General features: G+C 36.4%; 1 protein-coding gene across 1 annotated transcript in view; it reads left to right on the forward strand.

Annotated features, from left to right (window-relative positions):
* Aven (Apoptosis and caspase activation inhibitor) overlaps positions 1-27,629 on the forward strand; it is a 42,958-nt gene that overhangs the window by 12,608 nt on the left and 2,721 nt on the right. The window contains exons 2-4 of the mRNA XM_083111180.1: positions 2,436-2,910; positions 4,049-4,206; positions 9,767-10,430. Coding sequence (XP_082967306.1) covers positions 2,445-2,910; positions 4,049-4,206; positions 9,767-10,430 — 1,288 coding nt within the window. The 5' untranslated portion in view covers positions 2,436-2,444. The remainder of the gene's footprint in view (positions 1-2,435; positions 2,911-4,048; positions 4,207-9,766; positions 10,431-27,629) is intronic.

The following is a 27,629-nucleotide window of genomic DNA, read 5'->3' on the forward strand; positions in this document are numbered from 1 at the left end:
GAAATGAGAAAATAGAAATGTTTTGCATTCTGCGTATATGACTGTATTCTTTGGATATTGTCCCTGAAGTATCTGTTAACATCCTAACCAGCAGTTTTTTTTCAGGATAAACTAGTTGAAGGCCGGGAGTGTTCCTGAGAAGTAATGAACATATCACAGAATGTGCATTAGTTTAGCTCACGTTTCTTGGGGGGAGGGTTGGGGAGAATGATATACAAATTTATTCTACGAATGCTTACATCATTGCGACCATGGAATGTATTTTGTAGACTAACGAGGATCTGGTGTCTAGACACAAGGCCAGTATAATAGTCTGTGGAGTTTGGGCTGTGTTCTACGTTTGTGATTGCCTTTCACGAATTTCATCTTAACACACCTTTCATCCTTATCTATGTGATTACTATGATCTATGTGGATGCACATTTCTATTACTTTAGTAAACGTTCAGTCAAAAATCCTGTGGACACAACGTGATTTTCGTGCAAGGAAGGGTTCCTGCGACATGAACTAGGTCGACGTTTACTTATAACGTTACGAGGGTATGGATTTCTCGCAACAAGTGCAACAAATGTTTAGGGTTATGGAAATTATTTATACAATTTGTTTGAGTAACATCGTTTTCTACCTCTTGAAATTAATGGTGACTGGAGATGAAAAGACACACGTGGCAGATTGTAACGTGCTTTGAAGACAGAGGTCTTAAGTTCGAACCATGATTAAGGCATGTTTGCCCCATCACATCCATGTTATCAATTGGTCAATCATTCTCATCGCCACGGATTAACCAAGGGGCAAAAAGGCAACGTAATATATCCTAAATAGAAAAAATACAGAAAAGGGGCAAGTAAATGCACACATATTGTGTCGAGTCGAGGTTGTGTGTTGCACGACGGAAATGTGTAACTATTATCGCAAGAGCACGTTCAATTATATTAGGGAAGAACCATATATAGTTCCACTTATTATTTCAATTTTGAGGGTCTTGAGTGCTTTGCATACTGCTCTATGAAACCGGAGACCCTATGTTCGATTGATTTGCTTTATTTTACTTCGCTTCTTGTGCCACTTTTGGCTAAATTGCAAATATGGGGGAGGCCTCCCCAATGGCGCAGTGGTAGCATCGTCACCTTGTGATCAAGGGTTTCTGGGTTCGATACCCGGTGGAGACACCTAGTGGTTTGGATCCCACTTTAAACTGTAGGTCCAGTCCCAATTAACCTTACTGTGCATAAAGTGAACTTCAAATACAAACTCAATCAAACTCAATCAAATATGGGGATAAAAAGTAAAAAAAAAAGGAAGTAAAGTGTTCCCCTGTGCTTAGCACCACGCCATGAAGGCGTATAGGGGGTGCGGGGATGAGTGACGATATGATGAAATTGATGAATGGACACTCACAAGTCCATGCCCAGGCTAGGATTCGAACGCCGTACTCCTGGTGTCGTAGCGTGATGTGATAACCAATCTGCCACTGGGGCCGGCATCTATTTTCAAGGCTTGGGTAATATTTAAGAGCTTATTGTGTTCGTTCATCTTTTCTGGTCACTCCAACATTTGTCCTTATCATTGAAAGTAAACAAGAGGGATGTCGTAAAAATAGCAAAGTTACCACTTTTTACTTTTTATATTTGTTTTAGAGCTAATGACAAAAGAGAGAAAAGAAACGAAAAAATGAACAACGTATTTTCATTCATGAAAGAAATAAATCGCCAGCTCAGAACCTGATTTCTTGAGAGCTCAAAATGGACAACAAATATTTCTTCCGAGGCCGAATGACGACAGAAAGAAACGCTGTGCTAATTCCTTGATGACTCATGGTTAACATTGCTCTTCTGTGTGGTGTTCATGACTGATAGCTGTGCAGCTTTTACTTATCTTGGATAGAGTTTCGGCATTGACGCTGCAGTGTTTCCAATTCAATATCGTTTTTTTTTTTTTTTTTTTTGTAAAAGGTGAGGCCTCAGTGAGGCCTTACTAAATATTTACACTGTACATTGAAACATTGAGCAACTGAAGAGGTTTAGCCACTCAAGAAACAGTTCTTCTTAATATTATTTGTATGATAACATTGCAAATTTTAGGTATGTATTCATGTTGTAATTTTTTTATAAGATTTTATTTAGTTTGGTGCTTATTTTGCTTTTTGAAGGCGAATGAGTAAGTGGTGCTCTGTTAGAGTTATTGAAGGCCGATGTAGCAGAAGTAGGTTGTGTGGATTAATAAGTAGAACTTGCAGAACAATGAGCAAGCAGCATAGAATAAATTAATAAGTCCATTGATTTTAAAACAAAATCCAAAGACTGGCATAAGTTCCATTATTAAATAAATCTACTTGTCTAGGAATAAAATTAAAAAAAATGGATCTTTCAACTGTAAACAGTCCTATCTTTGTCTTGTTGATCTTATTAAATAATATCAGCTTATTTATGTTACAGAAAGCTGAAATGAGACCAGACAAGAAAAAGAAGTCCCAAAGACAGAAACCAAGTGCAGCCACCACCACCAAGCATGAAGAAAAATTTGATGATGATTCTCCGCAAAATAGTGGTGGTATTCCTGTAGTCTCTGAAGCAGTGGCCAAAGGTCAGAGAGAGAACAGACATAGAGATAGAAGAAGGGAGAAAACAGACTCCAAGAATGTTCAGCAAGAAAACTCGTCAAGTTTGGCCAAGCAAGCCAACCCAGCAAAAGAAGAGGAGAAGAAGGAAGTGAATGAGCCTGAAAATGACGCAGAAAGGTTTAGTCACTTGCGAAGAGAAACTGAAACTTACAGTACCAGGAAAAACTATTCAAAGAGGCAGATATTTAGTAACTGGGAGAAATACGAGGAGCCAAAAGTAGTGTCTGATGATGAGGATGAAACATCACGAGGAGCGAATTTTTTTGAATTGCTGCAAGCCCCAATATCACGTAAGAATTTTTGTTTGTGTTGATTAACGTTCAAATAGATTGTTAACAGAGTTTAATGTTCTTAAGTGAACTCATATCTCAATAGAAGATTTGGGATAAAATTTGATAGGATATCACTGTCAGCATGACTTTAAAAAAAGCTAAAAATACAATTTTTAGGTTAGTATTTAAAATAAATGCAAAGTCTAAGTAATATGTTAGATGCTACAGGGGAAAGACAAGAATTACAAATATATGGTCAAGAGGCCCTAGTTCGTTCATTTCCAAGCAGGTGAAAAGATTTTATTGTCTTTTATCTTCACAAGTTCAGTGGTTTCATACACATCTTTGGATGACTTGAAAATGCATTTTTGTTTTCCAAAACATAATTTAAAATATAGCAGTGTGCATGTTTTTTCATAGTATTATTTTCTAATATTTTTTTGTCTCCGTATTAATTCTTTTCCTGCTTTGCTAATTGTTATAGTGGAACCCCAATTTTACATTTTCCTCGCATTATACATTCAATCTTGATGGTCCCAACATAGCAAAATTCTATAAAATTTTCCTCGATGTCACATTTTCCCACATTTTAAATTTTTTACAACTTGGTCCCCTGATGAACATAAAATTGAGGTTCCACTGTATGTATCATTGATGTTGAATTTCTGCCTGTTTATTTACCGCTACTTGATTTCGGTTTGCTGAAAATACTCACAAAGGTTGTTTACAACTTAACAATTTAATAACATGACTTTTAATTGACATGCAAGTCCCAGGTTCAGTACCTGGTGGAGGTACACAGTGGTTCAGATCTCACTGTAAACTGTAGGTCCAGTCCTGATTAGCCTTTCTGTGTGTTATGTGGAATTAGAACAATTCTTTCAAACTACCATACAAGCACATACGGTTTACATGATACACCAACTCAAAACTTCCTGCCGCATGGAATAGAAAATCAGGTTCTTAAATACGCCACGGAAAAAACTTTTAAACTTTGTACATCACTTGAACCAAAGTTGCTTAATATGTCAATTAACATCCGTGTATTTAAATAGTGAATTTTTTTCCCCCCAGCAGGACAAGAAAATGTCCTTTCAGTCTTATTTTGTAAGATTTGTCCTGTATTGTCTGACATGATCTTCATTTCTCTTTCTAGAAGGAGGACACTTCACATTTAAAAGTGAAAAATTATGGGAAGATAGTCCATCAGTTTTATACAGTGAATACTTTTCACTTGATCTGAATTTACTATCGGAAGGATTAGCATGTATTCCTTTCCATAAAAGACTGAACTTACCAGAAGAATACTTCACTGTAAGTATAGATGTTTAATGATTTGTTGGTAGAATGATAGATAGTGGACCCACAAGCAAAAAAGCCTGCACGGACCCGCGACTCCTGGGCACCTTATGCTTGCTTGCATGGAGGGGAGGGGCAGACTGGAGCATGCTTCCTTATGGCCCTAGTTGAACAAAAGAAGGGGGAGGTGGGGGAGACTTTTTGCCAAAGGTTCTTTTGTTTGGGGTCGCTATATAGTGTAGTAATGCAGTTGGCTTCTAACTAGCCATTCTCTTTAATGTGTTCGAAGTGGAAATTTGTAATTGAGGGATGCTTGCATGGATCAACATGGAGACAGTGCACCAGGTGGGTGATGCCTATGCAGTTTATCTTAGCTGAAAGGGGGGGGGGAGTGATGATCTATGAAAGTTTTCTTAACTGGAGGAGATAACGACTACCCATGCTTTCTCCACTTCAAGCACTGCTGTAATATGGGGAGACATGGTTAAGTGTTCTGAATTTCAGAAATATCTTTATGTATGTCTAGCTGTTATTCCCAGTGTTTGTGTAAAATGAAGCACACGTTCACCACCAGAGAACTTCCTGTACCTGTCCATAACCCTTCCACCTTGTCCCAATTCTGGATTTCTAATAGCTGAGAAGGGGTCAGTCCTCCAAAAAGTGCTGTTTATTGTGTCTCCAAAGCAACCACCTTTGTTGCTCCTCAAGATTGTCCATGTGTTTGATATAAAGGAGGTGATGCCATTTCCATGTCTTTCCACTCCAATCTCGCCACAATTTTAAGGTTGAAAATTGCAGGTCATCTTCAAGGGAGGGCCTGAAAGTGAAGAAAAATGCAATAAAAACAGCAACAAGTACTGAAAAATCACCTAAAAGCCAAAAAGGGCCGAAAAATGTAAAATGAAAATAATGTTTTCTGGTTCTAACTGAAGGGAAACTGACTGATATCAGGTTTATGCTCACAAAAAAAGATGATTTGTCATCAACTACAGAGCCCTATTTATAAATATAGAACCACTCGATAGCTATCCAATTTGCTGAATGTCAGAATAAATGTGAATTTCCACAGATAAATGGTTCTCTCTCTTCTCTTTTGTGCTAGTGATCCTAGGTTTGATCCCCAGTGTAGTTCTAGATATTTAGTGTTGACTCAGCATTATGAGAAGCTCCTGAGAGTCATTAAACTGGTATTGGAAGCTCATTGCCTCTGGCCCTGTCCCCAAAATTACATTGCTGTGTAAAGTAAATGTTTGGCAAAATCTGTGAAATGCAGGGAAGAACAAAAACATTTGATGTTTTTAAAATGACAGTTTTACTGCCATATGCTGGCAACACTGTCCTCCACGGTTTTGCGCGATGGCTGCCATCTGGAAGTTTAGTTTGCCATGGAACATTGATCTGTACGTGGCTGTGTTGTTGTCATGGAGCTTTATATTCGAACAGGTCCTGAAGCAGCTGTTTGTTTCATAGACATAGTAAACAGCATTTCTGCTCCAAGGATCAATACTATCCCTAAGTGAGATAACTACCTAATATAGAGTGAGGGCTGCAGACCACCCAGGATGTGTGAGCATGGCTGCTGTATGAAAATTGTTTCATGCTATTTTAACATTTGCAGATATTATTTGGCCAATGTGGTCTCTAGAAATTTCGCCTCCAGACTTATGTGTACACAACAAAGCCAGCCACATTGACTGATCCCAGAGGCAAGGTTGATACCATCCCAAAAGATATCCTGCAGAGGGTAATGTCAAGCTTTAGAAAGTGTCTAATGTAATAGGAACCATTTGAGAGATTATTTTCAAATAAAAAAAAATCTTTCTATGCGTATCGTTGGTACACCATTAGAAGTTCATTAATATAATGTAATGGTGAAAAGATTCTCTCGGGCTATCGACCAGGTGAGTTGTGGAAAAGGTTCCAAGCTTTCGAGAGCTAACATCACTCTCATCTTCAGGGTAGAAGTCAGTTCTGAGCATCAACCTGGTGTATACACGTTCGTGGAGGATGGGGGGGGGGGGTTCCTGGTGAAGATGATGGACCAATTGGGTGGCATGTCTGGTGCATGCACGCTTTTGGTTAACTATCGCTAACCAAGCTGGGTCCAGTTCGAGCGCATGCACAGACATGCCACCTGATTGGTCCGCCATCTTCACCGGGATCCCCTCCCCTCCATGAACGTATATTCATTGGGTTGACACTCGGAACTGCACTTCTCCCCTGAAGATGAGAGTGATGTTAGCTCTCGAAAGCTTGGAATCTTTTTCACAACTCACCTGCTCGATAGCCCGAGAGAATCTTTTCCTCATTTGTCGCCAGGAAAGCTTCAAGTTACTTCATAATGTAATGCTTTTTTTTTTCCATCTTGAAAACTGTTAGTTATTTCTGGCCATCCTCGTATAACATTTAACAACTGGAAAAAAAAACATTGTTTTCATGCTTTCCTAAATGCTATTCCATAATTTCTTTTATGACTCTGTAATATTTTTTTCCTGCAATCATTTTTTTATTCTTGCCATGCCAACCTCTGTAGCAGAGTGGTTAGCATAGTATGCTATGGTGCCAGGGTTCCTAGGTTTGAATCCTGGCCTGGAGGTCCTAGGTTTGAATCCTGGCCTGGACGTAGGTGTTCTTTCATCATTTCCATCAAATCATCACTCATTTTGTCACAATTAGCCAAAAGAGCAAGAAAGTGGTGTTAAATAACCATAATCAATCAAAGCAACAGGCATCATTATTTCTCTCGTGCTTCACTAAGAACTCTAAATCTAATCCTCCGAACAACAATTCCTGACCTACAATCCCTCTTAGGTCTAATAATGCATATGTTGTTAGGTTAGGAGGGACATGTTTAGAGGTCCTAGTTTTAGCGTTTGTCGCAAGCTGCAGTGCAAGTACTGGTAGTGTTTGCTGGAAAACTGTGCAAATTTTGATTTGTCAGATTATAGTATAGAATTTCACTGTTTGCGAGTCCACTTGATAAGTTTCTTAGCCCACTCCAAACATTTATTTTATTTTGATGCCTCATTAGTGGTTTCTTTGCTGCAATGTGAGCATTGAGACCTGCGTTATAGAGTCAGCTGCTTGCTCTCCTAACCCTTGCTGGTTTCTTGCACATTGCATTCAGTTCCTCTGTTATTTCTGGAGATGTTTTGCACCTAACTCATTTACGAGTCACCACCACAATAAAATTGTCCTCCTGTTGTGAAATGCATCGAGGTCTCCCAGTTTTGGACATGGTGATGGACAGCAGACAGCATGGACAGATGCTCAAAGCCCCATCGCTATGTCATGCATTTTTTCATTCATGATGCAATACAATGATTTGGGCCCTTTTCACCTCGCTTAATGTGTTTTTGTAACCCAAACGTAATCTATTTTGCATAACAGTTGTCATATTCGACACTTAGGAACTGAGCACTGTATATATATTGCACACAGCTTAAGACAGGCTGATTATTCTGAGCTGAACTGGCAGGTTGCAGCAGTCTCACCCTTTGCTGCACAGAGGGAACTGTGCAGGTGTGCTGCGTAGGGCCATTCAGTGAAAAAAGGCAATAGAACCAAAACTGGTCTACCTTTCCAACCCCAATTTTCTGCAAAGCATTGTTTTTGTGTATTTCTTATATTTTATAGCAAAGTGTGCAAATATATTTCACTCTGGGTACAATATATCAATATTCATGCTGTGCTGTACATAAAGTTGCAGATGTTACCTTGAAGAACATGAATGGTTCATCACATATGTAGACATTAATTTCACAAAATCAGGATACATGAAGTATATATTTGTATTACTAAAATAATAACAAAATATGAGCCGTGTCCGGAAAGAAAGGTTGCAACAGCTAGTATTCATTAAAAAAAAATATATATATATAATGGATAATGGATAAAAGCAAGGAGGGCCAAAAGGGCTAAGTAAAAAGGGCTAAGGGCTTTGATTTTATATATATATATATATATATATATATATATATATATATATATATTTGATAACACGTCCACTACAGATTATTTAGTGTTACATGAGTTATTTTTCCACATAATTTCCGGCATTGTCCAAACACTTGTTAAGTCTAGATACTAGCTTCTGTATTCCAGAGTCATAGAATTCTGCCGCCTGCTGCTGGAACCACATTTCAACTTTGTTCTTGATCTCTTCTTCATCCTGGAAGTGTTGACCTGCAAGATGTCTCCTAAGGTGAAGAAACAAGTGGAAGAGTCGCTGGGTGCAAGGTTCGGTCTGTATGGCTGATGGTCCAAAAGCATTGTGTTAGACACTTCCGGAATGATTTCATGTTATTGTCTTACTGTGAGATGCCTATTTGCACGAATTGTTTCCTCAATGTGATGCAGAAGTTCATCGGTGATCACAGATGGCCTACCGCTCTTGTGTTTGGTCCTGCCTGCAGCAAATTCACGGCATCACTTTGTTACATGTTGGCGACTCATACTGTTTCCATGCACGGGAACAATTGCTTTGTGGATATCTGCTGGGCACTCACCTTTTGCATGGAGAAAACGTATGGCAGAGCATATTTCACATTTGATGGGATTCTGAACCGGCGCAGCCATTGTCAGTACGTGTTACTCGAACTAGACTCCGCCGGCCCCTGTGGCGGAGTGGTTAGCACATCGCACTACGATGCTAGGGGTCCCGGGGTTTGAATCCTGGCCTGGGCACGGATATTTGTAAGTGTCCATTCATCAATTTCATCATATCACCCCTCATTCCCATCTTTGCAAATTAGCCAAAAGTGGCACAAAAAGCGAAGTAAAATAAAACAAATCAAATAAAAAAAATCAAATCGAACTATACTCCAGGTAACGGTGACGAACGGCTGCAAAACAAAAGTGGAAGGATGAAGATCAAAGCCAATGTATACACTAAAACATCACCTTTCACCCTATATGGGCTGTAACGTTTCTTTCCGAACACACCTCGTATGTAGCAAAATTTTGCACAAATTACTGGTTATTTATTGATGTATTGGATGGGTAAAATTATCCATAATTACGGTTAATTTTACTAGTCTGATACATCTATAATTTAGAGCAAATTTTTGTCATTTTGTTATTTTGTTAACAATGTAAACATATAAATTACTGATGATTTTAGTGATTCATCAATATGCCTATATTGGCTGATACTGATAGAATACTAATTAATCTGCATCATCATTACATTCTACTAATGCATATGATGTTTCCAAATTCAAATATGTGATAGAAAATATTTGCACAGATCCTGGTTCATTATTCAATATAAAACTCCCTACATTCCATGTTACATTTAACTTTCTAAATCTTAGTGTCAATCTATGATTTTGTGACCTGGGAAAGGAACTACGGGAGAATTTTAATGGCAGAATTGTTAAAGCAACCTACAGACTATTTATAAAAATATTATATCATATAAAATTGTCAACAATATATTTCCATATATTCCGACCACAGGTGCATTCTTTACTTGCAAATTTCTAATATGATAATTATTTTTACTAAGCATGTTGTTTGCTATTTTGTACTGGAAGTAATTATTATTATTGAATAACTTGATTTTATTTTTCAGCAAGGTGAATTTGAAAAAATGAATGAATTAGCCAATTTAAATACTAAGAATTACAAGCCTGTAATAAAATCTGTAGAAAACAAACTCAAGGAAAGGCAAGAAGCAGACAAGATTAATGACAAAATGATTGATATATTGTCATTTAAGGATGAAAGATGTGATGATGAAAATAATAGCATGGATTCAGAACATACTGTATTAACAGCTGGTGCTACTTTGACCTTAGAAATAGACAGTGAACCTGATGAAGAGGCATCAGGAAATGATTTTCAGCTTACCAATTATCAGAATCTAGAAAATTTAAAGAAACTGACTGTAGAAGTTCCCAAACAGACTGCAAGTACTAGTGAAAAACCAAATGTGCCCATGAACAATACTCCAGAAAAATGTGATTCAAATATTTATGTCCCAATAGATGCAAAAGTTTCAAAGAAGGAAACTACGACTGATACAAGTGTGACTTCAAAGCATCAAATTGAAAGTTCTAAAGATAGAAAGAAACTAGTTTCAGAAGTTCAATCAAAGGATGTTAGCTTAAGTGAAGGACAAAGTAAGAAGAACTTAGAAAATGGAGATGAAGATCTTGATTTCCTTTTGTCTCTCAAGTCGCCTGTAACAGAGAAGCCTTTTGTACCTTCGGATAATGTTAAAGGTTCAATAGAAGGTAAGTGGAATACCTTTGTCTCATTATTAATGTCAAGGTTCGAATTCTGCTTTTAGCATGGGTGTTCTTTGTGAGTGTCCCTTCATCAAGTAAAATCCTTTTTAATGCCAATCAAATTACAATTCTTATATAGAGCAAAACCCTGATTTTCTTGTAGTATACTCCCATGCCAGAGTGGTTAACACAGTGTGCTATGACACGGGGTCCCAGATTCAAATCCCAGCCTCTGCATGAGTTTTCTTTGTGAGTGTTCCTTCCTCAATTTCATTTCATCACTCATCCTCATTTTTGCGATTACCCAAAAGTGGCAAAAAGTCAAAGTAAAATAAACCAAAATCAATCAGTCAATCTTGCATTATGCACTTTAAATTTCATGATCTTTGTAATAACTAACTAACTAACTAACTCTCTAGTCTTCTTAAACTCGAAGGTTCATGTTGCAGCAACACAGGCCTTCCATCTGTCCCTATCCTGAGCAAGATCTATATACTCTTTTCCATCTCTAGCTATATCCTTTAGGTCCATCTCAACGTTATCTCTCCAGCTCCGTCTTGGCCTTCCTACTGGCCTCTTACCATCAGGTTTCCCAACAAGACTTCTGTAAACTCTTCTTTTCTCTCCCATTCGTGCCACATGGCCTGCCCACCTAAGTCTTCTTGATTTAACCATTCTAATAATATCTGGACATGAATACAAATTATGTAGTTCTAAATTATGTAACTTTCTCCACTCACCTGTCTCCTCATCCCTTTTAGGTCCAAATATTTTCTTAAGGATCTTATTTTCAAATACTCTCAATGTAAGGGACCAAGTTTCACATCCATATAATATTACAGGCAAAATTACGGTTTTGTATATTTTAGCTTAATAGTATCTTAGATATTAAACGAGACGACAAAAGTTTATTAAGAGAAAAGTAACATCATTTCCTGAATTAAGTCTACTTTTTATTTCCTCTTTAATATTATTTTCATTTGTTAATATTACTCCTAAGTACTTGAATTTGGAAACTGGTTCAAATGAGTTGTTATCAATAATTAGATTTTGATTATTACCTAACACTTGGTTTCGGCCTGTAAGCATATATTTAGTTTTTTTTGTTAACTTCCAAACCTATCTCTTTAGCTAATTTGAAAAATATTTTAGCATTATTCTTAATTGTATTTACATCATCCCTCAGATCTTGGTAATATAACATGTAATTTTTTTCTGGATTTTACCATTCTAGCATAATAAGTTCTTTAGTCACAGGTCCACTATATATACACATCCACTTCTAGTACTAGCATTTTCTAGGAAGAACAGTGATTCCATTTTATACTAATTGTGACAGTGATATTGTGCTCTTAGTAGGTTTTACAGCATGTTGAAGGGAAATAAATTACAATTAATTATGTTCTTTACAACTGCTATAGTGTATTGTTGTTTGTTGCTAAGTTTTTATAATCAATTTATTCATTGAAAGCATTCGTGTTAAAATTCTTGTTGTAATGTGCAGTTCTTTGAGCCTGCTTACACAAATTTTAATACACCTGTTGTTAATTTTTAACCTTAAACTTTAAGTAGTGTTTCTGCCTTTTGCAATTATTGTCTTTGTGTTCCTCTCGGATCTCACTGCAGAGAAACTGCTAAATGCAGAATGATTATTTTTTTATTGCACCACAGTAAGTAAATTTGGGTTTGTATACCAGTTTTACACATTGTTGATTGTGTAAATTTATGGAAATTACATATCCAAAGTGGAGTACTGGTTGAATATACACACTATAATATGAGCACCAGTGGCACGCCCAGGATTTTTGATAGGAATGGCTTATGTATACGTTTTTTAGTAGTCTGTCCTTATTTTGCCATTTTTTCCTGCCTTTGACTTTCTTTTCTTAAGGATCCTGGACAAAAAGGGGGGCGGGGTTATAACCCCCCGCTTGGGCATGCCACTGATGAGCACACACCATGACTGCCCAGTATCACTAAAGTAAAACCTTTGATTATGTTGGATTATTCTAAACTTAAATTTATACAGCTGTTGGAAAACCAATAACGCATTTTTCTCTTGAATGACAAATACTATCAAAGGAAATACATATAATAAATTAGTCATACCACCTTTTAGGTTTGTACTCATTTTATGTAAATTGCGTTGTTCCTGTAAGTCCTGCTGGTAGGTTTGACATTGCTAAGCTTTAAAGTTCTACTTTTAGCTTCTGCATGGCATGAGAAGAGTAGGGTATCTTTGCTATTCTGTAGTTCTAGGTGTCAAAAACTCTGCTCTTGCCCCTCTAGTCTCTTTCTCAGAGTGTGAACATACTCTTCTTACTTGTTCATCACTTTAGCTGAGTGAACATGACAGACTGTTCTCACTTGTTACACCTACGGTTGCTGGTATGTTCCTTGCTTTTGCTGAAAATGTTGCCCACTCTTCTCACTTGTGGGTTTGTTTCTCATCTTGGCTGAGTGAACATGACGATTATTTTTACTTGTTACACCTATCTTCTTTGTCTGTTTCTCATGTTGGTTAATAAACCTGACAGACTGTTCTCACTTGTTACAACTACCATTGCTACTCTGTTCCTCACTGTAGCTGAGTGGACATGGCAGCCTCTTCTCACTTGCTCCCTCTGCCTTTATTAGTCTCTTCTCATGTGCTACACCTACCTTTGTGAGACCCTTCTCACTTGCTACACCTGCCTTTATTAGTTTCGTCTAACTTGCTACACCTACATTTATTGTCTCTTTTTCACCTACTATACTTATCTTTATTAGTATCTTTCTCACTTACTACATCTACCTTTATTAGTCTCTTCTCACTTGCTACACCTACATTTATTGTCTCGTTATTACTATACCTACTTTTATAAGTCTCTTCTTTCTTGTTACACCTACATTTATTACTCTCTTCTTACTTGCTACATCAACATTTATTAATGTTATCTTACTTGCTAGGCCTACATTTATTAGTGTCTTCTTACTTGCTACATCTACCTTTATTACTCACTTCCTACACCTACATTTATTGTATCGTTCTTATTTATTACACCTACATTTATTAGTGGCTTGTTACTTGATACATCTACCTTTATTAGTCTCTTTCTCACTTGCTACACCTTCACTTATTAGTCTCTTTCTCACTACACCTACCTTTATTAGACTTCTCACTTGCTACACCTACATTTATTAGTCTCTTTCACTTGCTACACCTACATTTATAAGTGTCTTCTTACTTGCTACACCTACCTTTATTACTCATTTGCTACACCTACATTTATTGTATCGTTCTTATTTACTACACCTACATTTATTAATGTCTTGTTACTTGCTACAACTACCTTTATTAGTCTCTTTCTCACTTACTACACCTACATTTATTAGTCTTTGTCACTTGCTACACCTACATTTATTAGTCTCTTTCTCACTACACCTACCTGTATTAGACTCTTCTCACTTCCTACAACTACATTTATTAGTCTCTTTCTCACTTGCTAGACCTACATTTATTAGTCTGTTCTTACTTACTACAGCTACATTTATTACTCTCTTTCTCACTTGCTACACTTGCATTTAGATTTATTCATATTTTCAATAAATTAATCAAAAATACAAAACTTTTGTACTTACATGTAGCAAATATCTACAGCATATGGTGAGGAATAAACCAACAGTCAGCACGGGGAAGTGAACAAGCGGGCATTTTTTTAACATTTTAAATGTATATAGGTTTTTAGATCTACAAGTTTTTACAGCTATGGTTTTAAACAAATGAGGGAACATGGGGGTAGTCAAGGTTTTAGAAAAAAAAATCCAAATTCTGCCTTCACCTTAACTGTACAGTTTCCTTTTTTCCTGATGTTTGACATTATTTGACGTTGCTATGACATATTTCTGGTAGCCGAGAAAAAGAACCTGAAGAAGGGTGTCAGTTGTTCCGGAAACGTCATTTGAAATAATAGATACTTGCTATACGTTAAGTACAAAAGTTTTGTATTTTTGATTAATTTATTGAAAATATGAATTAATCTATATAAAAGTGAGTAAGTTACACACATTATAAATTATGAATGCACCTACATTTATTAGTGTCTTCTTACTTGCTACATCTACCTTTATTAGTCTCTTTCTCACTTGCTACACCTTCACTTATTAGTCTCTTTCTCACTACACCTACCTTTATTAGACTTCTCACTTGCTACACCTACATTTATTAGTCTCTTTCTCATTTGCTACACCTACATTTATTAGTGTCTTCTTACTTGCTACATCTACCTTTATTACTCACTTGCTACACCTACATTTATTGTATCGTTCTTATTTACTACACCTACATTTATTGTATCATTCTTATTTACTAGACCTACATTTATTAGTGTCTTGTTACTTGCTACAACTACCTTTATTAGTCTTTCTCACTTACTACACCTACATTTATTAGTCTTTGTCACTTGCTACACCTACATTTATTAGTCTCTTCCTCACTACACCTACCTTTATTAGACTCTTTTCACTTGCTACACCTACATTTATTAGTCTCTTTCTCACTTGCTAGACCTACATTTATTAGTCTCTTACTTGCTACAGCTTCATTTATTAGTCTCTACTCACTTGCTACACCTACATTTATTAGTATCTTTCTCACTTGCTACACCTACATTTATTAGTCTCTTTCTCACTTGCTAGACCTACATTTATTAGTGTCTTTTCACTTGCTACACCTATATTTATTAGTCTCTACTCACTTGCTACACCTACATTTATTAGTATCTTTCTCACTTACTACACCTACCTTCATTAGACTCTTCTCACTTGCTACACCTACATTTATTGTCTCGTTATTACTATACCTACATTTATAAGTCTCTTCTTTCTTGCTACACCTACATTTATTACTCTCTTCTTACTTGCTACATCAACATTTCTTAATGTTGTCTTACTTGCTAGGCCTACATTTATTAGTGTCTTCTTACTTGCTACATCTACCTTTATTACTCACTTCCTGCACCTACATTTATTGTATCGTTCTTATTTATTACACCTACATTTATTAGTGGCTTGTTACTTGCTACAACTACCTTTATTAGTCTCTCACTTACTATACCTACATTTATTAGTCTTTCTCACTTGCTACACCTACATTTATTAGTCTCTTTCTCAATACACCTACCTTTATTAGACTTCTCACTTGCTACACCTACATTTATTAGTCTCTTTCTCACTTGCTAGACCTACATTTATTAGTCTCTTCTTACTTGATACAGCTTCATTTATTAGTCTCTACTCACTTGTTACACCTACATTTATTAGTATCTTTCTCACTTGCTACACCTACATTTATTGGTCTCTTTCTCACTTGCTAGACCTACATTTATTAGTGTCTTTTCACTTGCTACACCTATATTTATTAGTCTTTGTCACTTGCTACACCTACATTTATTAGTATCATTCTCACTTACTACACCTACCTTCATTAGACTCTTCTCACTTGCTACACCTACATTTATTGTCTCGTTATTACTATACCTACTTTTATAAGTCTCTTCTTTCTTGCTACACCTACATTTATTACTCTCTTCTTACTTGCTACATCAACATTCATTAATGTTGTCTTACTTGCTAGGCCTACATTTATTAGTGTCTCCTTACTTGCTACATCTACCTTTATTACTTACTTCCTACACCTACATTTATTGTATCGTTCTTATTTATTACACCTACATTTATTAGTGGCTTGTTACTTGCTACAACTACCTTTATTAGTCTCTCACTTACTATACCTACATTTATTAGTCTTTCTCACTTGCTACACCTACATTTATTAGTCTCTTTCTCACTACACCTACCTTTATTAGACTTCTCACTTGCTACACCTACATTTATTAGTCTCTTTTTCACTTGCTACACCTACATTTATAAGTTTCTTCTTACTTGCTACATCTACCTTTATTACTCACTTGCTACACCTACATTTATTGTATCGTTCTTATTTACTACACCTACATTTATTAATGTCTTGTTACTTGCTACAACTACCTTTATTAGTCTCTTTCTCACTTACTACACCTACATTTATTAGTCTTTGTCACTTGCTACACCTACATTTATTAGTCTCTTTCTCACTACACCTACCTATATTAGACTCTTCTCACTTCCTACAACTACATTTATTAGTCTCTTTCTCACTTGCTAGACCTACATTTACTAGTCTCTTCTTACTAACTAACTAACTAACTCTCTAGCCTTCTTAAACCCGAAGGTTCATGGCTGCAGCAACACAGGCCTTCCATCTTTCATTATCTTGAGCAAGATCTATATACTCTTTTCCATCCCTACCGATTTCCCTTAGGTCCATCTCAACGTTGTCCCTCCATCTTCGTCTTGGCCTTCCTACAGGTCTCTTACCATCAGGTTTCCCAACAAGAATCCTGTAAACTCCTCTTTCCTCTCTCATTCGTGCCACATGGCCTGCCCACCTAAGTCTTCTTGATTTAATTATTCTAATAATATCTGGACATGAATACAAATTATGTACTTCTAAATTATGTAACCTTCTCCACTCACCTGTCTCCTTATCCCTTTTAGGTCCAAATATTTTCCTAAGGATCTTATTTCCAAATACTCTCAATTTATGTTCCTCTTTCAATGTAAGGGACCAAGTTTCACATCCATATAATACTACAGGCAAAATTACTGTTTTGTATATTTTAACTTTTAGTTTCTTCGATATTAAACGAGAAGACAAAAGTTTATGAAGAGAGAAGTAACATGCATTTCCTGAATTAAGCCTACTTTTTATTTCCTCTTTAATATAATTTTCATTTGTTAATATTACTCCTAAGTATTTGAATTTGGAAACTGGTTCAAACGAGTTGTTATCAATAATTAGATTTTGATTATTACCTAACACTTGGTTTCGGCCTGTAAGCATATATTTAGTTTTCTCTTTGTTAACTTCCAAACCTATCTCTTTAGCAGTTTTGAAAAATATTTTAGCATTATTCTTAATTGTATTCACATCATCCCCCAGTAAGTCTACATCATTTGCATATGCTAACAACTGAGTCACACCATTTAATTATAGTCCTTTGTTAGTTTCTTTTACCTTCCTAACAGCATATTCTAAGGCAAAATTAAAGAGCAATGGAGATAATGCATCTCCTTGTTTTAACCCATCATGAATTGTAAATTTGTCAGATATATTAATACCCACACGAATTTTACTTTCTGTTTCACTGGTGCATATTTTTATCATACTAACAAGCTTCTTAGGTATTCCAAACTCTACTAATATATTATATAATTTATCTCTTTTGACCGAATCATATGCTTTTTTGAAATCAATGAATAGCTGATGGACATTTTGATTATATTCCCACTTTTTTTCAAGTGTCTGTCTGATGTGAAAAATTTGATCTGTAGTTGATCTGTTACGTTTAAATCCACATTGATAATCTCCTATAATTTCATTAGCATATGGGGTTAGTCTTGTTAAAAGAATGTTAGATAATATTTTATATGTTGTTGAGAGTAGAGAAATTCCACGGTAATTATTGCAGTTCATTTTATCACCTTTTTTAAACACAGGAACAATTATGGATTCTTTCCACTGTTGAGGGATTTCTTCTTTATTCCATATTAAACAAATTAGTTTATGAATTTGACATATTAATGAATTTCCACCATATTTAATTAACTCAGCTGGTATTAAATCAATGCCAGGTGCTTTGTTATTCTTTAGCCTTTTAATAGCATCTTTAACTTCAGTCAAGTTAGGTTCTGGAACTAAAGGTTCTGCTGTGTGTACTTCATTTACTTCTGATTTATCTCCTACATGGACATTTAAAAGGTCATTATAGTAGTTCTTCCATCTGTTTAGAATATCGCTTGGGTCAGCTAGAAAATCACCGTCTTTCTCTTTTATCAAGTTTACTTTAGGTTGCCACCCCTTTCTAAACTCATTTACACCTCTATATAAATCTCTGATATTTTTATTTTTGCTGTTTGTTTCAATTTCGTTAATTTTGCTTTTCAAGTAATCTCTTTTTTTACTTCTAAACGTGCAGTTAACTTCTCGCTTTATTCTATTATAATTGTTTAGATTTGTATCATCAGAGTTATTTAACCACCTAAGTCTAGCCTGATTCCTTATTTCTATTAGATTATGACATTCATTATCAAACCATGGCTTACTTTTTCTCGGTTTATGGTATCCTATACTTTCTTTAGCTGCTGATTCTATTGCATTACGTATGTGCTCCCAATTCTTATTTACGTCTGTTTCATTTATATTTTCATCATCATTTAAATCCTGCAAAAAATCAAATCTATTTCACAGTTTAATTTGGTAATCTTTCTTAATTCTTTCATCAGTAAACTTTCCTGTATCAAATTTTATAACTTTTAGATTTTGTTGCTTATGATTTATCACTGAGAGTCTTTCTCTTAATTTAGCAATTACTAAATAATGGTCACTGGCACAGTCAGCACCTCTATGTGTAGGAACGTCAATTATACTAGTATGCCTTCTCTTATCAATGAGAATATGATCTATCTGATTATGAGTTTTACCATCTGGAGAAGACCAGGTATGTTTATGGATATCTTTATGTTTAAATGTGGTACTTTTCACAATTAAATTCTTTGAGGTTGCAAAAGTAATAAATCTTATACCATTATCATTACTTAATTCATGAAGACTTTCTTTACCAATCGTGGGTTTAAATGTCTCTTCTTTGCCAATCTGTGCATTACAGTCACCTAACAGAATTTTCATATCATACTGAGAAAATTTATCAAAGGCCTGTTCTAACTCTGTATAAAAATCATCTTTAGTATTATCATCTTTATCTTCCGTTGGTGCATGTATGTTTATTAAAATAGTTTTACACCACCTACCCTGTAAAACTGCATATGATATCCTATCATTAATAAATTCTACTGTTTTAAGAGCCGAGATAATTCTATTATTTATGAAAAAGCCTGTTCCAAAATTATGATTTTCAGTACCACCATAGAAAAAAGTATAATTTTTAGTTTTACAATTCCCTTCTCCTGGCCACCTAACTTCCTGGACAGCTACTACATCTAATTTATACTTAACTATCTCATTAACTGTACACTGAAATGCCCCAGGCCGGTAAAGGCTCAGAACATTCCAGGTGCCTAATTTAATATCCTTATTCCTAATGTAGATCTTATCCTTAGTCCAGGGACCTCCCAAAGTAGTCCCCACCCAGAGATCCGAACGGGGGACTATTTTACCTCCGGAATATTTTACCTTAGGAACATCCATGGCCTTATATTGCTGATTCTTGACATGTCTTTTTACAGTGCAGAGTTGTCAGCTCTACGCCTAACCCCCAATATGAATGGAGGAACTACTACACAAGACAAACATAAACACATTAGACAGCACAATTACTACACAAGACGAACACAAACACATTAGACAGCACAACTACTACACAAGACACACACAAACACATCACAACTATAACACAATATAAACACAAACACATCACAGCTACTACACAAGACAAACACAAACAAATTAGACAGCACAACTACTATGCAAGACAAAACAAACATACTAGACAGCACAACTACAACACAAGACACATACATACCCATGTATCTTACTTACTACAGCTACATTTATTAGTCTCTTTCTCACTTGCTACACTTACATTTAGATTTATTCGTATTTTCAATAAATTAATCAAAAATACAAAACTTTTGTACTTACGTGTAGCAAATATCTACAGCATATAGTGAGGAATAAACCAACAGTCAGCACGGGGAAGTGAACAAGCGGGCATTTTTTTAACGTTTTAATTGTATATAGGTTTTTAGATCTACAAGTTTCTACAGCTATGGTTTTAAACAAACGAGGGAACATGGGGGTAGTCAAGGTTTTAGAAAAAAAAATCCAAATTCTGCCTTCACCTTAACTGTACAGTTTCCTTTTTTCCTGATGTTTGACATTATTTGACGTTGCTATGACATATTTCTGGTAGCCGAGAAAAAGAACCTGAAGAAGGGTGTCAGTTGTTCCGGAAACGTCATTTGAAATAATAGATACTTGCTATACGTAAGTACAAAAGTTTTGTATTTTTGATTAATTTATTGAAAATATGAATTAATCTATATAAAAGTGAGTAAGTCACACACATTATAAATTATGAATACACCTACATTTATTAGTGTCTTCTTACTTGCTACATCTACCTTTATTAGTCTCTTTCTCACTTGCTACACCTACATTTATTAGTCTCTTTCTCACTACACCTACCTTTTTTGGACTTCTAACTTGCTACACCTACATTTATTAGTCTCTTCACTTGCTACACCTACATTTATTAGTGTCTTCTTACTTGCTACATCTACCTTTATTACTCACTTGCTACACCTACATTTATTGTATCGTTCTTATTTACTACACCTACATTTATTAGTATCTTTCTCACTTGCTAGACCTACATTTATTAGTCTCTTCTTACTTGCTACAGCTTCATTTATTAGTCTCTACTCACTTGCTACACCTACATTTATTAGTATCTTTCTCACTTGCTACACCTACATTTATTAGTCTCTTTCTCACTTGCTACACCTACATTTATTAGTATCTTTCTCACTTACTACACCTACCTTCATTAGACTCTTCTCACTTGCTACACCTACATTTATTAGTCTCTTTCTCACTTACTACATGTACATTTATTAGTCTCTTTCTCATTTGCTACACTTACATTTAGATTTATTCGTATTTCAATAAATTAATCAAAAATACAAAACTTTTGTACTTACGTGTAGCAAATATCTACAGCATATGGTGAGGAATAAACCAACAGTCAGCACGGGGAAGTGAACAAGCGGGCATTTTTTTAACGTTTTAATTGTATATAGGTTTTTAGATCTACAAGTTTTTACAGCTATGGTTTTAAACAAACGAGGGAACATGGGGGTAGTCAAGGTTTTAGAAAAAAAATCCAAATTCTGCCTTCACCCAAACTGTACCGTTTCCTTTTTTCCTGATGTTTGACATTATTTGACGTTGCTATGACATATTTCTGGTAGCCGAGAAAAAGAACCTGAAGAAGTGTGTCAGTTGTTCCCAAAACGTCGTTTGAAATAATACGAGGGTGAATCAAATAAGAACGAGCCTTGATTGGCTAAGCGTCGGAATGGGTAGCAGGGTGTGATTGGGCATGTGGGGCCGGTAGGTGGGGCTGTCGTGAGTCAGGAACCAGAACAGCCAGCATGTCGCATGCTCCGTTTAGTAGCTCTCACGATGAGTGAGCAGAGTGTGCCAGTGTCTTTTGCGCAACACATAATCATCAAGTTCCTCACCCAGGAAAACGTCAAATCGGCCGAAATTTACCGGGGACTGCAGGCCCAGTTTGGGAATGGTACCCTCTCGTGGGCAAGAGTGAAGGTGTGGTGTAAGGAATTCCAGCAAAGCCGTGAACGTGTTGCAAATGAAGTGCACCCCCGTCGTCCTCGCACCAGTGTGACGAATGACAACATGGCTCGTGTTCGTGAGCTTGTCGAACAGGATCGCCGAGTCACTGTGAAGCAAATTGCGGCAGAACTTGGTGTGAGCTATGTAAGTGTCCAATCAATCATCACAAAGCACTTGGGCTTCCGCAAAATCACAGCTCGGTGGGTTCCCAAGCTGCTGAATGTTGCTCAAAAAGATGACCGAGTTCGCATTGCTCGCCAGCTTCACACTTGTTTTGACTTGGAAGGGGAAGCATTTTTGCATCGCATCGTTACCTGTGACGAGACATGGGTGCATCATTACACCCCAGCATCCAAGCGTGCCAGCATGGAGTGGAGGAGGAAAGGCGAAGGAAACCCCGTGAAGGCCAAAGTTCGGTTGTCTGTGGAGAATATGTTGGCCACGGTGTTTTGGGACTGGAGGGGGATCCTACTGGTGGATTTCTTACACGAGCGTCGGACCATCAACGCACCCTACTACTGCGGCCTCCTGGATCAAGTTAAGGTGCAGTATCGATGCAAACAACAAGGCTGTCCCATCCGCCAGGTCTTGTTTCTCCACGACAATACCCCATACAGCAGGTGTTACACGTCAGAAACTGGTGGAAATGCACGCATCTACATCCACCATACAGCCCAGACCTTTCACCATGTGATTTTCACCTGTTCGGACCCCTCAAAGAAGCACTTGGGGGCGAGCGATTTGCGACCAACGATCAGGTGGAAACCTTTGTGCGCAACTGGTTGGCTACCCGCCCAGCTTCATTCTATGAGAACGGTATCAAGAACCTACCACAACGTTGCGAAAAATGTACCACTTAGGGTGGAGACTATGTAGAAAAATAGGATGTGGCAATGTCTCTGTTTCCTTCAATAAATTTTGTTTTCCCGCACAAGGCTCGTTCATATTTGATTCACCCTCATAGATATGGGATGTGTTTTGGATATGTTTTAGACAAGATCTGGTGACATATTGGATATTAAGAATTGGACAATGGTTCTGATAGCCAGTTCTATACATGCTTGGGCTATGTATTAGATATCTAGAAATGGTCGAGTTTCAGATGTTCAGTTGTGGATATCCCTTGGGAGATTTGTGCTGTATGGGTTTGTGCCACTTTTGCCTAATCGCAAAGATGAGGATGAGTGATGATATGATGAAATTGATGAAGGGACACTTACTAATACCCATGCCGTGTCTGGGATTCGAACCCAAACCCCTGGCTTCGTACACGCTGTGCTAACCACTCCACCACAGATGCTGGCACCCCCACATATAATTCTGTTGTATAAAATTCTGTCTAATTAGAGTTACTAGTTTAAGTAAATTACACTTATTAAACTTATGTTTGTTGTTGGATCTATTCTGCCCACAAGCCTCAATTCAAGTTGCATAAAATCAGTGCCATACCCTTGTTATTTTACACCTCACCCCACGCAAATGCTTACAAAGATTCTGCACAGTGTTATGTGACTTCACTGAATTCAAGGAACTGGAGCTATGTTTCTGACCCTGAATTGTAAGTTGACATTTAGTGGGAAAATGAAATACCAGGTTTCCCACTGACGTGGAAACCATGGAAAATCTAGAGAAGTCAGGGAAGTCTACAAAAGTCAATGCCAATTTCCAGTTTGCCAAGAATTCTCAATGAAAATAAATTCACGTTTTTACTTAACCAGCATCGTAATGTTATTATAAGACGTAAGCGAGTTACCAAAGATATATCAGCAAAACTTACTTACCAACAGTAAAGCATCGAGTTCCCAAGTAAATGGTGGCAGAGGACACCGAAATTAATAGAACATTTACAAGTAAGTTTCGCAGATATATCTTTAGTAACTCGCTTACGTCTTATATTATCAACCGCATTGTTTATTCCACTCAACATGAATTAATGTTCTTGTTCATGTATTTTTAACAATATTGAATACACTTTGTCCTCATGAATAGAAAATGCACTTAAAACACTTAAACCGTTGCAGTTAGCACATTAAAGCACATCAGAATTGCCTGGAAATGTAACTTAAAACTTGCAGAAGTCCAGGATTTGGTTTTGCCAAAATGAGTGGGACCGTGTATACCCTCTTCAGTGTTTACTGTCATGATTTGTGATTCTTAAGTTTTATTACATACATTTTTGTACAAGATTACTGACTGAAATTACAAAATTAAAAATATGTGAGTGCAGTAGAGGTGTGCGTTTCCAACTAGCTCAAAGTTTATAATGTGTAAAGAAACTTTGCAAATTGCAGATATTAATTTTAGTTAGAAGGCCTGCCATGTAGCTGGCTCCTGACATGATATATGTTCCAGCTGTTCTTTATGCCTGAAGATTTGTTTGCTTTGGATACAAAATAATTTGACTGCCACTTTTTATATGAATTTACAGCATTATAACTGCAACTGGTATTGGAAACTCACTTACCTTGTTATTACATATTAACCTGTTTCTGTACAGCAGAATTTATGATAGTTTATAATACATAGTACCTACATCTGTAATTCTAATTCTTAGGTAACAGTCAAGAATGGACTGTGATTGTTGTGTTGCTTGGATTTCTATGCACTTCAATTCTTAAATTTGTAATGTAATTCAGGCACTCTGCGGAAAAGGTGCCAATGTCACTGTGTTTTTTTTCATGTCCGACAGATCATGTCATCCGGCATCAATTCCTCTACTTCAAGCCTTCTAATCTCATTACAGAAGCATTTACAAATGTCTTATCACCTTTTATAGGAATCACATTACCTTAACAATATTTGTCCTGTGAAACTATGTTTTGTGCCATGGGTCCTTTTCCACTGAGCCCCTCAATGTAAGACACTGAGAATGTAATTAATCTATCTTCATTTACAGTGGTCAGAAGTAGCGAGCTACTTGTAGCGTCGCTACTGTAGCTAGCTACAAAATTTGTAGCTGTAGCTATAGCGACGCTACATTTTGAAAATTGTAGTTGTAGCGGTAGCAAAGCTACAAAATTCCTGTAGTTTGGCATTTTGAAGTGAATTTTGAATGTGGCAACAGTGTGAGAAAAAATCGACAATAACCCTTAATGTTGCAGGAGGTTCATAAAGACAGTCTATTACATGGAGATACAGATTATCTAGATTGTAGATTATAGTTATCTGCGTAATTTATTTAATTAGTATCTGAAGAATTCAGATATCCAGATAACTAAGTGACATATATGAATATATTCCTGCTAACAGCTACGTTTTTTTAGCTGCATCGCTGTTTTGGGGAGAAACATGCCTCGTTTGCTGCACCACTGGAAAAAAGTGCCTCGTTTGCGTCACCCCCGGAACAAATCCTCTGGATATTCATGGTGTAAGAGACACCAAAATGTCATTAATTGCTGTGTAAGACACAACTTGCAGTGCAAAAATGAGCGATGGAATTTCCACTGCACTGACAAGGGAATAGTGCCAGCAATAAATGGCTCAGTACGTTAACAGCATTGATCATCGTCAGTATATAAGATCTCACCAGCAAGAAATTATTGTTACAAGAATGATCGAGTTTCTGGAATTACAGTTATTTTCGAGATAGTATTTGTTCACAAATTTTAAAATTACAATATGTTTAGAACACTCAGGTTTACACGACAGTTTCCTCAATAATTTTATCATATTGCAAAAAGTATGTACAAGTTATTGACTTTCCTGCAGAAAACAATTTTATTTAGTTAATATACATAGTTTTCAAATTTATGTATTTCTCCTACTTTTGCGTCACTTTTCTGTAACTTTTGCTAATCATGACATCATCATCATCATCCTTCGCTGTTTCCTGTCTCTGGCTGGGTCGGCATAGAAGTCAAGCCTCTCCATTTTTCCCAGGTCTTTCACAACTCCTCTCTTTCCAAGGTGTTCCAATCTTGTCTCCTAACACTCTCCACTATCTGCTCTTTCCACCGACATCTTAGTCTCCCCCTTGGCTTTATTCCCACTCCTTGTGCATGGTAAGCTCTTACTGGTAGTCTTTCTGCATCCATCCTCTTCATGTGTCCGAACCACCTTATCTGTGCCTGATCTATTCTGTCCTGAAGCTTCACTACACCCACTGCCTGTCAAATCTCCTCATTTCTCATTATATACCTTCTAGTCTTCCTCACAAGACTCCTTAAAAAATTAATCTCCACTGCCTGCATCTTTTCTTTGTCTCTCTATGTCATTGTCCAAGTCTCTGCTCCATACGTAATTATTGGCACATAGTATGTGTTACATATTACTTTTTTGCATTTCATAGGTACATCCCTGTTCCATATTAATCTTCGAACGCTTTGATATAGTCCACCACCATTCATTTGTCTTCCTTTGTTTACCTCCTCATCTATTCTTCCACTTCTCTCAATCATGACAATGAGGATAAATGGTTTATTTAATTATTCTCTTATCTATAGTTGCTTTCTACCACTTTCGGGTAATCGTGAGAACGAGGAAGAATGATAATGAAATATTTATTCTCAAGAAAAATATGTTGATGTGAACATAAATACTTAATTCTACCAAATTTTATTTGTGTACAATTTTAATAATTATGTAAGGTACTAGTTTACTATCCTTCGGACACCTATAACTTTTGAATTTTGTCAATTTTTGACATTTGTACTTACCTATCTGCTTCGCAGATCATTTTTTAATGTGTATTCACGTTTTTTAATCAATTTCTTTTTTTAAAAAAGTGTTTTTGTAACTGAAGAACGTACGTTTCCGCAAATGGCTTGTGGGGCTATGTGTCAATGGTTCGTGGGGCTATACGAGAATGGTGTGTGGGAATACGCATATTTTTTTCAAAACCAATTTTTAACTATTGTAACCTATTGTGACCCTACCTAACCTAACCTTACCGGGAATGGTTTGTGGGGCTATGCGTCAATGGTTGAATTTCCGCATCACACAAAACACCTTCCAGATGTTAGACAATACTACAGGAACTTATTACGGTAAGTAGTTTCTTCTGTAGAAATCTGTCCGAAGGATAGTAAACTAGTACCTTATGTAATTTGGGTAACACCCTAATTGCAATATTCATATATCAAATTTGAATTGATATGCCACTTGCATAGGTATGGTATTCTCAAAAACTATAGTAAAAATAAGTAACTGAAGTAACATTGCTATCAAAATTATCAAATGACTGGAATCATTATAATGAATAACAGAATCTATTTACCAGTAGTAGGGGATTTTTTTTAATAACCATATCGTTGTTTTTAAGTTTTTTTATGCAGAAGTAGCGCAAAAAGTAGCGAAGTAGCGAGTAGCGAACAGGAGTAGCGTAGCGAGCTACTTTTTCGTAAATGTAGCTGTAGCTGTAGCGAAGCTACATTTTGGAAGAGTAGCTGTAGTTGTAGCGAAGCTACTTTTAAAATGTAGCGTTCTGATCACTGTTCATTTATATACTGCACTACATTTGTGGAGTTCCAGCCTTTGGTTTAATGTTAACTGGTACTCAAAGTGAACTGGAACAATGCATCTTAGGCAAGTCAACAAGGAATGCTTTTGGGGTCCATTAAGGAAAAAACTACGGGAAAGCTGGAACAAATTTTATTATCTTCATAAAAGTGTTCTTAACATCATAATAATTTAGCACACCTGTACCACTCCTGCTTTGGCAGCCATCTTTGAAAAATTGCATCCAAAATAAGTTTTTCACAAATATCTCGCTTCAAAAGCATTTTACAGCAACATAGGTTAGGACAAAAATT

The sequence above is a fragment of the Lepisma saccharinum genome, chromosome 25 (assembly GCF_977018435.1).
Source record: "Lepisma saccharinum chromosome 25, izLepSacc3.1, whole genome shotgun sequence".
NCBI classification, from domain to species: domain Eukaryota; kingdom Metazoa; phylum Arthropoda; class Insecta; order Zygentoma; family Lepismatidae; genus Lepisma; species Lepisma saccharinum.